The sequence below is a fragment of the Marmota flaviventris genome, chromosome 15 (genome assembly GCF_047511675.1).
Source record: "Marmota flaviventris isolate mMarFla1 chromosome 15, mMarFla1.hap1, whole genome shotgun sequence".
Classification (NCBI taxonomy): Eukaryota; Metazoa; Chordata; class Mammalia; order Rodentia; family Sciuridae; genus Marmota; species Marmota flaviventris.
In genome coordinates this window covers 28,848,808-28,864,919 of record NC_092512.1, presented here as the reverse complement: position 1 = coordinate 28,864,919, position 16,112 = coordinate 28,848,808, and the positions used below count along the sequence as shown (strand labels likewise).

At 32.9% G+C, this 16,112-nt stretch overlaps 1 protein-coding gene across 1 annotated transcript in view; it reads left to right on the top strand.

The window, feature by feature from the left end:
- The window catches only part of Pkhd1l1 (PKHD1 like 1), a 140,432-nt gene that overhangs the window by 88,462 nt on the left and 35,858 nt on the right, over positions 1-16,112 (top strand). Inside the window, exons 50-60 of the mRNA XM_027948491.2 lie at positions 1,055-1,246; positions 3,029-3,180; positions 4,514-4,673; positions 5,189-5,360; positions 7,275-7,363; positions 7,887-8,035; positions 9,552-9,681; positions 10,812-10,930; positions 11,646-11,775; positions 13,264-13,437; positions 15,957-16,060. Coding sequence (XP_027804292.2) covers positions 1,055-1,246; positions 3,029-3,180; positions 4,514-4,673; positions 5,189-5,360; positions 7,275-7,363; positions 7,887-8,035; positions 9,552-9,681; positions 10,812-10,930; positions 11,646-11,775; positions 13,264-13,437; positions 15,957-16,060 — 1,571 coding nt within the window. The remainder of the gene's footprint in view (positions 1-1,054; positions 1,247-3,028; positions 3,181-4,513; positions 4,674-5,188; positions 5,361-7,274; positions 7,364-7,886; positions 8,036-9,551; positions 9,682-10,811; positions 10,931-11,645; positions 11,776-13,263; positions 13,438-15,956; positions 16,061-16,112) is intronic.

Sequence of the window (16,112 nt, the reverse complement as noted above, 5' to 3'; positions counted from 1 at the left end):
ATTAATGGTAAATTTTGAGCAGTGTATATGGGAACATTGATCACAAAAGGAAGATATTCCAGTTTTAGAATTCTTCTACTTTATATTCAATTGTACAGATAAGAAATTACTTTCATGACCACCCAAATTCTACAGCCAGTCATGCCCCAGAGACATATACCTTCCAGGTTTATTTGTGTAAGCAGTGTAGATAGAATGGATATACTCTTGCTAGAATACTTTTAAAGAATAGGAGTGACACGCCTGCTATTAACTCTTTTTTTCTCAATTTAAATTCTCAATTTTGTTTTGTTCAAATAATATATTTAGAAAATTCAATATATATTGTAGGTTAATTATTTTTTTTTTAGCATTTGAAGACCAGGGTATGTCATAGTTTCTGCACATATTCATGGTTTCTATAATTTAGTGGCTGTAAATTTTTAGAGATAAAGACTTGTCTAAATAAAACTCTGTGTGTGTGTGTGTGTGTGTGTCTGTTTTACTGAATAAGACTTTTTAGGAGTGTGCCACTTGACAGGTAAACTTAGAGATGTTTATAATTATTTTTGAAAGACAAAAGAACATTCATCTCAGTATTTAGATGGACTGAGAACTATAGTGGATAATGTCTGTCTCCTAATTGTTGTGGCTTTTAAGAGGGAGAACATTTGGATGCTTCTGACATATCAATCTTTGTGTAATCTTTATTGATTTACTTAATTCTGCTTAATATTTAATGTTAGTTGGCAGTTTATTAGTTAAGAGTATAGAATCCATAGTCACACTGCCTGAATTTGAATCCTTTTATGTGTCTTAACAAAGTTATTTGTTGCACTCCTCATCTTTCATTGTGACTTTCACATATGCTTCAGATTCACATATACTGTAAATACATTTACAGTAAGACCCGCTGCAGAACCTTTGTATGAGGTCTCCTTGCCTCATGCAAACAGAATAATTTTTCCAAGATTTTTAGATTTTATTTATAATAGTATAGATCGCAGTACCTGTACACCACATACCAGTTTTCTAACATGAACTAGAAATCATGTTCCTTCTGTTTCTTTTCCAGGACACAAAGGGTACACGGTCATCCCACATAGCTCATTGCTAGACCCTTCACATTGCATTCAGGAAGACCAGTGGAGCATCGGATTCCCTGGATCTCTTTGTGATGCTTCAGTCAGCTTCCACCGTTTAGCATTCAACAAACCTTCCCCAGTATCTCTACTTGAAAAGGATGTGGTTCTTTCAGACTCTTTTGGTATGTGGATTATAATAGTTTAAACCACTGATTTGAGTATGTTTTCCTAAATGTCTGTCATCATCCTCTTGAGTTGTTACTTGATGTTTTGGAACACTGCAAAAAAGCATAATATGTATATCAGAGTTCAGGCAGGAAACAAGCAACACACTCAGTGAGTGTTTGAGAAGCCTTGAATAAATGCATGGACTAGCAAATGTTCGGTTGATCAAGAAGCCTCCAGAAAATATTATGACAGAGAGCAGAGAAGTTGGCATAGCCCTTGGAGCAACACTTTAAACGTATACCACCACTGAAGACAAATATTTATTATGCTTGATGACTAAGATGGAATTGGGGAGCATTTGCTAGGTCAATAGCTGTATATGAAGTGCCAGGTGCTGTCAATTTACTGATTTCTACCAATATAGATACTACACGTGGAACAATGAATATGTTTGACATCATTACCAACTAGGTTATAGTAATCTGCAATCCTTATCCATCATCCATGTGACATATTCACTAGTCAAAAAGAAAAAAAATTAATGGGTATGAGGTGGCAATCTTGATTCTCATCTCTCTCAAGTCTTTGATTATTGTACTAATCTCTGTACTTTCCTCTCAAAGATTTAGAACTACTTCAGTTTATTATTGTGTTTGTCAGTTTTTTATTACCATCACAGCTATTCAAGGTTTCAGTTCATGGTCAGTTGGCCTCATTACTTTTGGGCCAATGGTGAAACAGCATATCATTGCAGGAAGTGTTTGGTGGGGCAAACTGCTCACCTCATGGCCAGAATGCAAAAGAAAGAAAGAAGAGCCTGGGGTTATAGGACACCAAGAGAGCAGGAAGTCTCCTTTAGATGGGGGAGGAGTGGATATTTGCTGAATTATCATAGTTCATATTTTTTTTCTGGGATTTTGGTATTGTAATTTTAGTGCCTCTGTTCAAGGCTCTTGTAAAACTAACACCAATTCATAATCCTAACAATTTTGTTTTCCCTTGATAATGGATTTTTTATGTATTCTTAAAAGAAAATGAATTACAGTTTATTTTATAATATTCTTCCTAAATTATTAAGGTAAAAGTTGTTAATTTTACATAAAATCCAATGAAAGACAAAAAGAGAGAGGGAAAAAGGGGGACAATTAATCAAAGAACTTTTTTTGTAGTGTAAGAGATCTTTTCAGATATTCTACTGAAATTGTCAGGCAATCTCTCATGCCAAAAGCATTACTGCACTATATAGATTTTCCCATAACCATAGTTTAAATTCAAAGTTTCTCAATTTATAAAATGTAGATGTTATACTCACTGTTAAGTGATAGACTTTAAAAGTGATACTTTTAGCCTTATTGCTTAAGATCTTTAAATTGAAACTTAATTGAGGCCAAGTAGAAGTATTTGCTACTAAAAATTAGTCTTTGTTATATAAGTTTTTGTGAATTCAACAGACACAGGAGACAAATAGAGAATCTGTGTATATTTGTATACACTGTAAATCCAGAATTCTGAAGAATTAAGCTGTTAATAGAAATGAAATTATGTTTAGGTCAATGATATTTAAAGAATTATATTAATACATTTAAGTACTTTTGTCCTGGTATTATTTATAATTGTCATCGTGTTTTAATCATATCTTTCCCTAAGGAATTAAGTCTTAATTTTGTTTTAAAATACCAAATGAGAAGAGATTCCCATTGACTAAACCAATATTTTCCATTTTCAGTTGTTTTTAAAAGGAGAAATTTCATAAAGGTAGTTACCACTATAATTTGCTTGTTTGCATTCTTCCTCAGGAACAAGCATTGTTCCCTTTCAGAAGAAACGACTGACTCACACGTCTGGGTGGATGGCTCTGATTCCAAATGCAAATCATATTAACTGGTATTTTAAAGGTGTGGATCATGTAACCAACATATCATATACATCAACATTCTATGGATTTAAGGTAAATAAAGACTATAAAATGGATCATCTAATCATTGTAACTGCATATCACTCAAATGCAGCCTGTATGCTTATCCTTAAAACCACTGACAGGTCCAGAATGCTCTTGCCTCACAGGTCAACTTATTAAAGTCCAATACTCCCTTCACGGCCCATTATAAATCTAAGAGTTAAGCCAAAGGAGCCTTACTTGAGAATAGGAAGTAAGCAATCTTTCTGCCATGTTCCCATGATACTGTGCTTGTTATTATTACCATGTTAATAGATTACATTTACTGTGTGTTTATGATGCCTCAGGTACCAACTAAGGGATTTTTATTTGTATCATGAATTAATCGAACAACAGAAAATTATTTTTAAAGAAGCAATACTTACATGCCCACCACCTAGCTCTATTTCAATTTCTTGACATTCTGTGAATATTTACTTACTATTTTTGAAAATAAATAAAACTTCATAGATGAAGTGGAAGCCCCATATGGTTTGTGCACCCTGTCATTCCCCACCGTCCACCTCCTAATTGAGTGTTTTCCTTCCACACATGTTCTTCTACTTGTACTACATATTTGTGCAGCCTGAAAATCCTATATCGTATTGTTTTAAAGATTTTTCAAACATTATAGAAATAAAATGTTCTCTGAATACATACATACATTATGTTAGCTTTATATCACTGTAACCAAAATCCCCAACATGAACAACATAGAGGAGGATAAGTAAAAGGTTTATTCTGACTCATGGTTTCTGAGGTTTAGTTTATGATCACCAACTTCTTGCTCTGGGCCCCATATAAGGCAGAACATCATTGTTGCAGGGCAGTGGTGGAAGAAATCTGCTCAGTTCATGACATCCAGGAAGCAGAGAGAGGAAGAGACCACAGGGAAGATGAACCCTGCCAGGGAATGCTCTCAGTGAGCCACCTTTTCCAGCCATACTCCACAGTTTCCATCCAAGTATTCCATTCAAACTGTGACTGGTTAAGTTATAGCTCTTAATTCTTTCACTTTTGAACATCCCTGCATTAACACAGGAGCTTTTGGGGGAGCACCACATATCAACCATAACATACATATATACTCACTTACGTGTGTGTATATATATAGAGAGAGAAACAAAAAATAGAGACAGATCTTTTTATTGCCTTAGTGATAGAGCTAGCATTATAGCCAAAGGTGTATAAATGTTAATAAACAGAAATGCAAAATAAAAAGTAAACTGAAACTAAACCTTTTGTCATAACAGTATAGATGCTAATTATATGTCACTAAAATTAATGTATATTATACATAGCACTAGCATATAAAACAAGTCACATTTTTTGCATACTTCTGTAGGAAGAAGACTATGTAATTATATCACATAACTTCACTCAGAATCCTGATATGTTTAATGTTATTGATATGAGAAATGGTTCTTCAAATCCACTGAACTGGAATACTAGTAAGAATGGAGACTGGCATCTTGAAGCAAACACTAGTACTCTTTACTACTTGGGTGTGTATTCAGTATGCAGAAATGGTTATTTTATCTAATTCTTTGTCTAAAGGATGAGAAAATTGCTTAAAGATAAATGTATTATACAGTGCTCTGTATTAGCAGGACTTGATAAATATTTGTTGAATGAAAGTACTAGAGACTAAATTTGAGCTAGAAAAGGTCTTGAGTTTAAGAACTTGCATTTTATTTTTGGAGATAGCACCAGCGTGCTTACAGAAAATGAGTACAAAGGACGCTGGCATATTTTTTCCATTTTTAATATTTAATAATTTTGTAATATAAGAAGGTTTATGAATGAATTTAAATTCTAAAGCATTATTTTTCAAGGTATTTTAGCTTTGCATTTTTTAATAAGATATACATTCTCTTAGGATTTCTCTGTATCTATTCCATACATTTAAATTATACCATATTTATATCTAAAGAATATTTTCAAAAATTCTATGATTTTTGTTTTCTTTCAAGTACTTTGATCAATATGTTAATTTAAACCACTTTTACTTTACTTTCAGTGTCAGGAAGACGTGACCTTCATCCAAGTGAGCCCATTTCTGGGACCTTGGATCCTGATGTGAAAGATGTTACAATTAACTTCCAAGCTTATTGTTGTATTCTCCAGGACTGCTTTCCTGTGCATCCCCCCTCAAGAACCCCAACTCCCAGGAAGCGACCAGCCACTTATAAGTATGTAGGCCTTTTGTAGTAAAACCCGTTGATACCTCTTGTTCTAATCTTTTCAGTGTTACCCCTGAGTGAAATAATAATGCCTTTTTTTCTGGGCAGTGCCTTATAATTCAGAGTACATCTTGGCCTTAACAACCACACCAATGAAAAAATTAAATAATCTCAAAAAATACATGTGAAACTTATTGGCAACCTCACACTTGCAGAATGTTAGATTTGGATTATTAAACTCATCCAACTCCCTTTTTATATAGGTGAAAAAGCTGAAGCTCAGTGATCTCAAGTAAAATTCTTGAGATCGCAGAACTTATGGTTGGCACATGCAGTCCAGCACCAGAAATTAAATCTCTTCATTAATCCAGTGTTTTCTTTGCAGGTGGTGTTGCTCTGTAGGATAACCATCATGTTCAAATCTCATAAGACAACTTATTAAATTTTGTTTCAAATATTTTATCTCAATTTTAATTATTCTGATTAAAATAATTTTTGTATCTATCTCTTATATGGCTCTTTACCTTTATTTCTCAAATACTATCTTGTATTACTAATTAACATACTAATTAACATTACTAATAACATAATTTGGATTTGAGGGGTTCCCAAAATCTCCAGTTAATGCAGGAATATTTGGAGGTAAAATGATTTTATTGTGAGAGCTATAATCTAACTGGGGTCCTAGTTTAAAAGGACTAGGTAGTAAATGTAGGCAAGTGGGATGTGGCTGGAGGAGGTGGATCACTGGGGGCATGCCTAGAAGAATTCATCTTCCCTGTGGCCCTTTCCTCCTCTACCCTTCCCTATATTCTTCCTGACCCCACCATGAGCTGAGCAGCTTTCCTCTGCTGGACCCTTACACCATAATGTTCTGCCTTACATTGGGCCCAGAGCTACAATGTTGAGAACTCTGAGACCATGATCCCCAAACAAACTTTTCCTCCTCTAGGTCAATCTTGTCAGGTGTTTCAGTCATAGTGACAAAAAAAATCTGATTAAAACATCATGCATGATGTGATATTTCATTTTAGTACTAACCTTTAAAGACCTTTAAAGGCATAATCTTGAGTTGATATATATTTGCATCCCTCATGGACAACTAATAATGATAATAAATAATGATGGTGATGATTAAAAAACTAACGGGCATTTAATAACTAACTCACTATAGTGTATCAAGTTCAACTCAATGGTATTTATTAAGTAAAATTTATTTCAAAATGTGTAGATGCTACAATGGTTATTGTGCAAAAGAATAACAATTAAATTTGTTTATATATCTATTGGAACACTTAAATATTACTTACTGAGCACCCATTATGTGCCAGGCACTGGGGGTTAAATCCTAAACAACACAGATATGATACCTGGCTTCATTTTACTAGCATTCTAAACAAAGAGACCACAAAACAAGCAAACAAGTAAACAAACAACAAAAAAATAAAGAACATAAGGGTGAGCTGTGATCAATGTTTTAAAGGAAATGGGGCTGGGACTGCCTTTGAATGGTAAAAACTCAAAGCTGCAATCCAAAGAATGAGGGAGAACTTGCTATATAAAGGTGGAAATGAGTGTTTGAGCCAGGGCATATTGCCATATGAAAAATTACAGGGAAATTGAAATTTTTGTATTACAGACAAAATGAGAGTATATAGCAATATGGATTTAGTGGGAGAAAAAGTCATTCAAATTGTAGATAAAAAGGAAATTATCTTCAATGAAAAAATATATATGTATTTTGTGTGTTTTGAGTATTTTTATTAATTGTACATATTAGCTTATCTATTTTGTGAAATTATGAACTATTTAACTCACATTCTATCATGCTCAAAACACCTAATATAGTGCTGTCCCTTAAGGAGATGGTCATTAAACACATAAAGATAATAATTCTTGGAAACAATTCTCTTCTTTTTTCAGTTTATGGTCAAATGATTCTTTTTGGCAATCATCTCAAGAAAATAATTATACCATACCCTATCCAGGAGCAAATGTGGTTATTCCTGAAGGTAAATACACAAATATAAGTAAATAAATGCTTGTCTTTATGTAACATTAATGCTACAACAGGATAGATACCTCAATATTTAGGTTTCCACCTTTATGCAGTATGCCTTGGGGAAAGAACAGATGTGAAGAAATGGACTCCACTCATATGTCCCAGATATGAAATGTAATCTTCTGGGTTTTAGGTGGATTTGAACAAACTATTATCAATAAAATATAAGCCAGGTGTGGTGGTCTATGCCTGTAATCCCAACTACTCCAGAGGTTGATGAAGGAGGATCACTTGAGTCCAGGAGTTTGAGGCCAGCCTGAGCAACATAGTGAGACCCTATCTTAAAAATAATAACAAAAGCAAAAACAAACAACTCCCAGTAATACATTTTCTGGGAAAGACAGGAATTAGTCATTGTGTAGAAAGACAGATCATAAACTTCAAAATCAATAATCACTGAGAAGATTATCTATGTTTTACCATAGGCTACTGTCTATGGATTATATTATATTTCTTAAACTATTATTTTATAGGAACATGGATTGTAGCTGACACAGATATGCCACCAATGGAAAGGCTCATTATTTGGGGAGTTCTGGAACTGGAAGATAAATCCAATGCAGGACCTGCAGGGCCTTCATACAGAAGAGTTGTTTTGAATGCTACCTACATATCAGTGCAGGTAAAAATGAGGTCTCATAATTTATATCTTTCTTAAAGACTTACTGAAATAATAATAAGAAAACATATTGAATGGGTTTAAGTAACAAACAACTGCTCTAGTCCATGAAATGCAAGCCTCACATAAGTCAATATATTTCTGCTCTCTTTTAAATTGTGGACTTAACATCCTGTAAATAATAATTATCAAAATACTCTTGAGTCTATGGCTTGCCCATTGTCAATTCTACTTAAAATATGTGTATTGTTATTAGGTAAAGCTAAACTATAAACGTGCTATAACAAAGAATGAATCCCCAGGAGTTCTGGAAACAAAAGAATTTAAGCCATTCTTTTTAAAAAAAGTATTTCACAAAACAAATGGACATAGCTGGAATTATGAAGGCAAGAGCAGACTAATAAAAATGTCTTAACTGTTTGGAACAATCACCCCATTCCTTCATAAACCTCACGTGGTCTTCTTGAACATTCAACGACTTTACAGTTTAACTGTTCTGTCATCGTTTATTATTGTTCATAAAAACAATGGCCTAACCAAAAAAATATTAATCACCATTAAAAAATAAAAGTGTTTAATAGCTGTTATGGTTTGAGTAAGAGGTGTCTCCCTAAAGATCCAGTATAAAGCAGGAATGTTCAGAGGTGAAATGATTGGATTTTGAGAGCTGGAACCTAATCATTTCTCCCTAATTTGAATGGACTGTGTAGTAATTGTAGGCAATGGGATGTGGCTGGAGGAGGTGGGTCACTGGAGTGTGCACTAGAAAGGCACAACTTCACTAAAGCCCCTTCCTCTCTTTCTATTTCCTCTGCCCTGTCCTTTACCCATGGTGTGCTACCTCACCTTGAGCCCAAAGCAATGGACTTGGCCATCTATGTACTCAGATCTCTGAAACTGTGAGCCCTACATAAACTCTCCTCCTTTAGGTTGTTCTTGTGGGGGAATTTTGGTCACAGTGACACAAAATTAGTCTTTGATGCTGTAAAGGGTATAATATTTGGGGAAGACTTTTTTAGTTGGGTAAACATGGGTAAGTTATTTGACTTTCTGCATTTGTTTTTCTCATATATGAAACAAGACTAAAAATACAAATTTATGAGTTTAGGGTAGAGGTTAAACTATGTAATTAATATATGTGAAGCCTTACATAGTATACCTGACATAGAATCTACAAGCATTTGATGATAGCCATTATTATTAATACTGTTAGCTCATGAATGGCATAGGTTAGATGTAAGTGTGAAGAGTATGTTTTGTGTATGGCATATTACATCCAAATACAGTGTGGTTTGTTCAGATTCAGGTCCAATTCTGACAGTAAGTAGATATTGAATTTAACCTTGGAAAAATAATTTAGACTGCCTCTACCAAAGTCTATGGCTTAAAGTCACTTCCAGTTACAACACTGTTGTAACAAAATGTTTTAGGGGAGGCTGCCAGTGACCTTTTTTATGAGTGAAATCCTTTGTCTGCTCAACTTTTAAACTATTAACAATTTTTTTTTGCTCCACTACAGGGAGGTAGATTAATTGGTGGCTGGGAAGATAACCCTTTTAAAGGGGAATTACAGATTATTCTTCGAGGAAATCATTCTACCCCAGAATGGGCTTTTCCAGAAGGACCAAATCAAGGGGCAAAGGTCTTAGGTATGTGTCTATTAGACAGCAAACATGTCATTTCAGTTTTGAGAGTCTACTTTAAAATAGCACTAAAGTACTCAGTTCATGATAGGATGGTATCAGGAGCTTTCATAGAGATTTACTTATAAGAAAGAGTCATAAAAGTAGTAGAAATATTAAATTAAATAATGTCCCAAAATTACAAAACTAAATTTAACAAATTTCTAAATGTGAATATTATTTCTTGTGTCTGGTTTTCTTTATAATCTGTTTTTCATATAAGCTATAATACTTTTTATATTCTAGTGCATTCCTTTAAAAGGTCATTTTCCTACACATTATTCTGTTTGTGGTATTAATAATCTGTGGTTCATTTGACTTGGCTATCAATTACTCAGTCACAACTGTAGCTGAGCTTCACTTTCCGATTACACTGGTGTACTGTGAGTATTCCTGTTTGATCCTGGAAGAGTTGTATTGGTCACAACTAATAACTGATTTTATTAATAGTACTACATATTTATCTATATATGTCACTTATAAACAGGTATTACAATTGTTCCACTGTGTAAATTCTAAATAAAGGGGTTCAAAAATAGTCAAGATTGAATTGGTCAGCTCTCCACTGGCTAATGTCCTGAGGCAGACAAACTATATATTTGGTTTTATGTGTTTATTATTGCAAAAGTAACTCTTCAAAAAACAATATTTTTAACATAAAAAATAAACAAGAATGCATCTTTCCAATTCTATCCACCTTAAGGAAACTTGCATTAGTGAACAGTTTTTATATGTCTACCTAAGTATTTTTTTAATCTGTACTTATATCTATATTATATATACTAATTTATGGTAGTAATATTGTTCCTTTTATTAAAACATGGTCAAACTAAATATACTATTACACAGTTTTCTTTTCCAGATAACATGAATACCTTTCCACAGTAATATTTGTAGATAAAACTCTTTTTATAGAATGTTGCTCACTAATATTAACATATTAAAATGTATTTCATGTACACTTAATTTATTTGATGTACAGTTAATTCTAATGTTCTAATATTTCCAAATGTTGTGGTAAATATCCTTATTTCATTTTTTACTAGTACTTAACTCAGTACTGTATGGTAAATAAATAGGAAATTTTTCTCCTTCAGGGGTGTTTGGTGAGCTGGATCTTCATGGACATCCACATTCAATATATAGAACTAAACTGTCAGAAACTGCAGAGGCAGGTTCCAAAGTCCTGTCTCTGGTGGAAGCTGTGGATTGGCAGGTAGAGAACATATTATATAGTTCACTCTAAAATGTTTGTTTAGGCATTTAATAATTAAAAATTATGGTCTCATGATCCTTTAGAATATATAAAGATATAGATAGATAGATAGATATTAAAAGAAAAATATGAAAGTCTTTAGTTAAAAGACTTTATTACAAATTCTTGCAAAAGAGACAATGGAATTGTTTTTAATGTGTTTTACTTTTATCTTGGTCATCTCCTCACTTCTAATCTGTGATTTTACATGTTAAGCCTTTGGAAAGAAAACAAATCAGAAGCCCAGTGATGCTCAAAAAATGCTATGTTAAGTGAGAGATTTTGGTAGAATGTAAATGGTAAAACTCAATTTAGAATTTGCTTTCCTTTTACTTATTTATTTATTTAGTGATACTAAAGATTTAATTTATCCTTTTTTATTTTGAGATTGGGTCTCTCTAAATTGCCCAGACTGGACTCAAGCTTGTGATCATCCTGCCTCAGCCTCCCCAGTAGCTGGAAATATAGACATGCATGCTGCACCTGGATCAATTTAAAGTTCTTAATATCAAACATAGCATATTTATTTTTAGAGATATAAATGTACATTTAGTTCTTTCTGATAATACCATGATTGCTAATCAGATATAATTTAAATTAGAGTTATGTAATAGTCTAAGAAATTTAACCCTATTTTAAAAATTGTTCTTCAATTTGGCACTTGAATTTTTCTAAGGAGGGAGAAGAGATTGTGATAACAACCACAAGCTATGATCTTCACCAGACAGAAACTAGAAGTATTGTTAAAATTCTGCATGGAAACAAAATTCTCATCCTCAATGATACCCTTTCCTACACTCACTTTGGTAAGTGGCTGCTCTTGAACCAAATAGATATATAATTAAAATGTCTGGAAATGTTCACATTTTAGTGCTCTACTCTGTAATTATAATGCTTTGATAAAATATATCACAAACATTTTAGCAGAGCATTTCACACAGATTGACTTTGGTACCCAAGGGGTGATACTATTCAGGTGTTGTCTACCAATAGTCCCTATTGTATGTATTCATTTATTAATTCATTGAGCAAATATTCAGCAAAGACCCACCATGTCACGTTCTGTGTGGTAAGGCCCTGACATCTTCTATTCTATGCAAACTTCTAGGAAATTATTATACACAATGGAATTTTAAAATCCTTGGTCCAAAACAAAGGACACATTTTTCACTTTAATTGGTTTTAGACAAGCTATAATAAAATGTTAAAACTCTAATTATCAAGGAGAGAAAAAATAAGTAAATATCATCTGATGACTTTTTTCTCTTATAGGAGCAGGGCATTCCCAACATTTCAGCATTTCCATTTTACAGGCTCCTTTCATGTGAATCTCAGGAAATAAGAGCAGACAGGGAAGTAAAGTTAGGGAAGATTCTCAGCAGTTTTTTGTTTCTCATGTGAGGCAGCAGAATAGACTGAGGGACATTTGACCAGAATGAAAAAGAAATCTAGAAAAACTTTCAAAGAGCTATTTTGATAGAGGCACGTGCATTTATCTTTCTGTATCACATATTTTCTTTAAATCAAAAGGAAAATGTTTTGTTGAAGAACACTTAATTATAAAGTTATAATGATTTGTAAAACAGTTGGTCTAATTAACCATAAAGCAATTGTATTTTGAGGTTTTACATGTTATATTCTTTCATTTAAAATACCAGACATTTCTCTCTGCTTGAAATGAGCCTATTATCCTTAAAGTTCTGAATAACATTTCTAGAAATAGAAAGTGTAATTTAGGTTGTTTTTCCAATCATTAAGACATAAATGTGAAGATTGTGTTTGATATGCTACTACATATTTATAAAAAATTATGGTCGATACACAATATGCCTCAGGAAATGTAGAGTAAATCAAGATACAGGTGTCAGGGGAAATAGCTATGTTTCTAATTCTCCTCAGAGACTTGGATAAGTTTTTTATCTTTTTTTCTTTTGCATCTTTAATTCATTTTCTCATATATTAAATTATAATAAGTTAATTTGTTGCGCAAAAGCATCTTAATGTATGATCTAAAGTGACTGCACACTACTTTCAAGTCTTGTTAAGCACTAACTATAATTGCTAAAAAAATAATCTTTGTAGTGTAAACAAAAAAAATTTTTGTTGTTCTTCAGTTTATTAATAAAATAATAATTGATTGCAGTCTGCCATTTATCTATGTTTAAGAATGCCAATCCAATAAATTCATACTCGTATGTTGACTTTTGGCATGTTAGAAAGGTGTTTAGCCTGTGAACTGTAAAGAACCCACTGAAGCCAGATATTATCAGCACTTGACTGTCCTTCTGTTGCAGCTGAAAGATACCAAGTCCCTGGAACAGATCAGAGCTACTCATTAGCAGCTGATGTTGGCATACTGACTAGAAATATCAAAATAATTGGTGAAGATTACCCAGGTTGGACAAAGGACTCTTTTGGTGCACGCATCCTGGTCAGCTCATTCACTGGAAATATGATGACATTTAAAGGTTGGTATAATATTCAGTTTATTTTTCTAAATGAAATATAACATTATCTCTTCTATTTTTTTGTTATTTCTTAAATATTTCTCACCTCTTCAAAGTATAACATGGAAAAATAAAATGTTAAAAGTGATTATGTAGTTCAGACATTACCCTCCAAGTGAATTCCTTATTATTGACTATTTATTTTATCTTCATAGGCACTAGAAATTATCAAATTAATAATAACCTCAAGTAATAGGTAGGCCAACCTCTTTCCCAAACAGAAATTATTTTATAATATCTACAACACACAGGGTCTCAGTAAATTCTGAGACTGACCTCGTCGAACTACTGCCTTAGTCTCCCAAATTGCTGGGATTATAGGTGTGTGCCATCCATCTGATTCATTTCTCTTCCATAGAAATTCACAAAAGAATCTGGGCAATTTATCCTATAGATTTTCCAATAATTTGGAATTTAGTGATTACATTTCTGAAATTTAAAGTTCCTGTCTCCCCTATATGCCCTACCCATAGGCGTTAGAACTAGAGACTTGGTCAGACTCAGATTCAATTTTTAGGCAAGAATATTTCAATACTGCTGGCATATATTTTTCTAGAAGTAGACACATGTCTGATCATTTCTCCTTGTGTGGTGTTAGCTATCTTTAACAGTCATTGCATAGATTCATTAAATCCCTGAGGTTTAAAGTGGTGGCATATTAATTCTACCACTCACATCTCATTTGTAATCTTGAATACTTCTTATAAAAAGAAGTTCCCCTAAACAACTATTCAATGAACTTGAAGGACAGTTCATATAGGAAATGCAAGGAAAAGGCTTGATTCTCTCCTCATATTGACTATTTTCCAAATGAGTTGATTCCAAGCGTCCTCCAGAGGAGACAAGGAGTTTTTACTTGTGTTGTTTTTGTTATTGGTATCCTTATGAGCTCATAGATTTCAATATATTTTGTGTGTTCTAATCGATTGTGATTGTTTTTTGTGGTATTACTCAAAATATCTCATCTTCGGTCTTCAGAACCTTTTCATGTTGATGCCTAAATCCTTTTGACATGACTTGGTATTTCTAAGTCTTCACTTTATGATGTGACAAGCACAAAGTGTACTATTTTTCTGAAACTCAGAATCAGTTCTTTCTCTTAGTATCCCTCATTCTTTTTTTGGAAGCTAATGTTTGGATCCCATAATCTAGGTACCAGGAATAGGCCATTTGCTCTTATTTCCAATATTGCATCTTTTATTTAGCAACAGCTTTAATTTTAGAAAATCTTTAAGTTGAGCAAAAAGCTATCCCAATATAACTTCTAACTGTTGGTCATAATCTACCAACAGAAGTTTACCTGATAATAATGACGATGGTGGTAATGATGATTATGGTACAAGATCACAGGCATCATGCTGAACATCAAGTGCATATTATCTCATTTAATCTTCATAATGATATGGCATCAATATTATCCATCTTTAAATATCAAGAAATAGATGATTAAAAGAATGGTGTTGCTTTGAACTTGGATACTAATCTGTGTCTTATTTCAAATTTTATGATGGACAATATTTTCATGCCAACCTTCCCTTGGTCCTATACATAGTTTTGTGATATAAGTAAAGAAAACACATCTGTGGATGCTACAATGCTGTAGTAACCATTTCTTCTCTGTCTCTCTCTTATTATTCTTATGTTCTCCATCATACATTCAGTATCTGACTCTTGAATTTCAAGACTCGCTTTTCCCTTCTAGTAAACACAATTCTTGTTCAGTGCATTCTATTATATATCAGTTTTTTAAAAAAGAAATATCCTTTACTGTTGTTTTTCAGGCATAAATTTATGTGCCTCAACTACCTTTTCTAGAAGATAAAGATTATAAAAGCTTCTAACTAACTCATAAGATGCTTTATAAAATTAAACCATACATTGTCTGTTAAGCCATTGCATAGCATTTGACACAGAGTAATCTCACATGGATTGTTATTGCTATTGCTAACTAATCTAAAAATTATCTCTTGTTACCTTAATGGTACTTATTATAAACTGACTAGTGGATAATTGGCAATATATATCCTAAAAGAGATTCTGAAAGATAATGCCCTTAAAAGCTCTTTATAGAATCAAGACTGATATGTCAGGTAAATTATATCTCATGCTTTGTGTATGCATTCTCAACAGGGAAATATTATCCTGAAGGGGTAGAAAATTGGTTCTTCTGGGACAAATAACTTCGTTATTTCAATAGTTTGTGATTGTTCAATGGGCCACTGTATATTAACAGATATATGATATATCTCTGTAATTAAAATTTTATAATGTCATGGGGAAGGAAGATTGCCAAGGAAAAAATGTCTAAGGAGAGGGACAATGGATAAAACAATTGAGAAATACTGCCTTTTCTGGATTAAAGGAGCAAAGAAAAACTAATAAAGTAGCTATGAAAATTTGAAGAGTTTTGTATAACTTTTCAAAAATGTTTTATTCTATTTGTTTTAGGAAATTTTTATTTTTATCTCCTCCTTCCCTAGGAAACGCAAGAATTAGTAATGTGGAATTTTATCACAGTGGTCAAGATGGCTACAGGGATAGCACTGATCCAAGATATGCTGTAACGTTTCTTAACCTAGGACAGGTTTGTACTTAATTTTTGCATATGTTCAAAATAAAATATTTGTACTTCTATT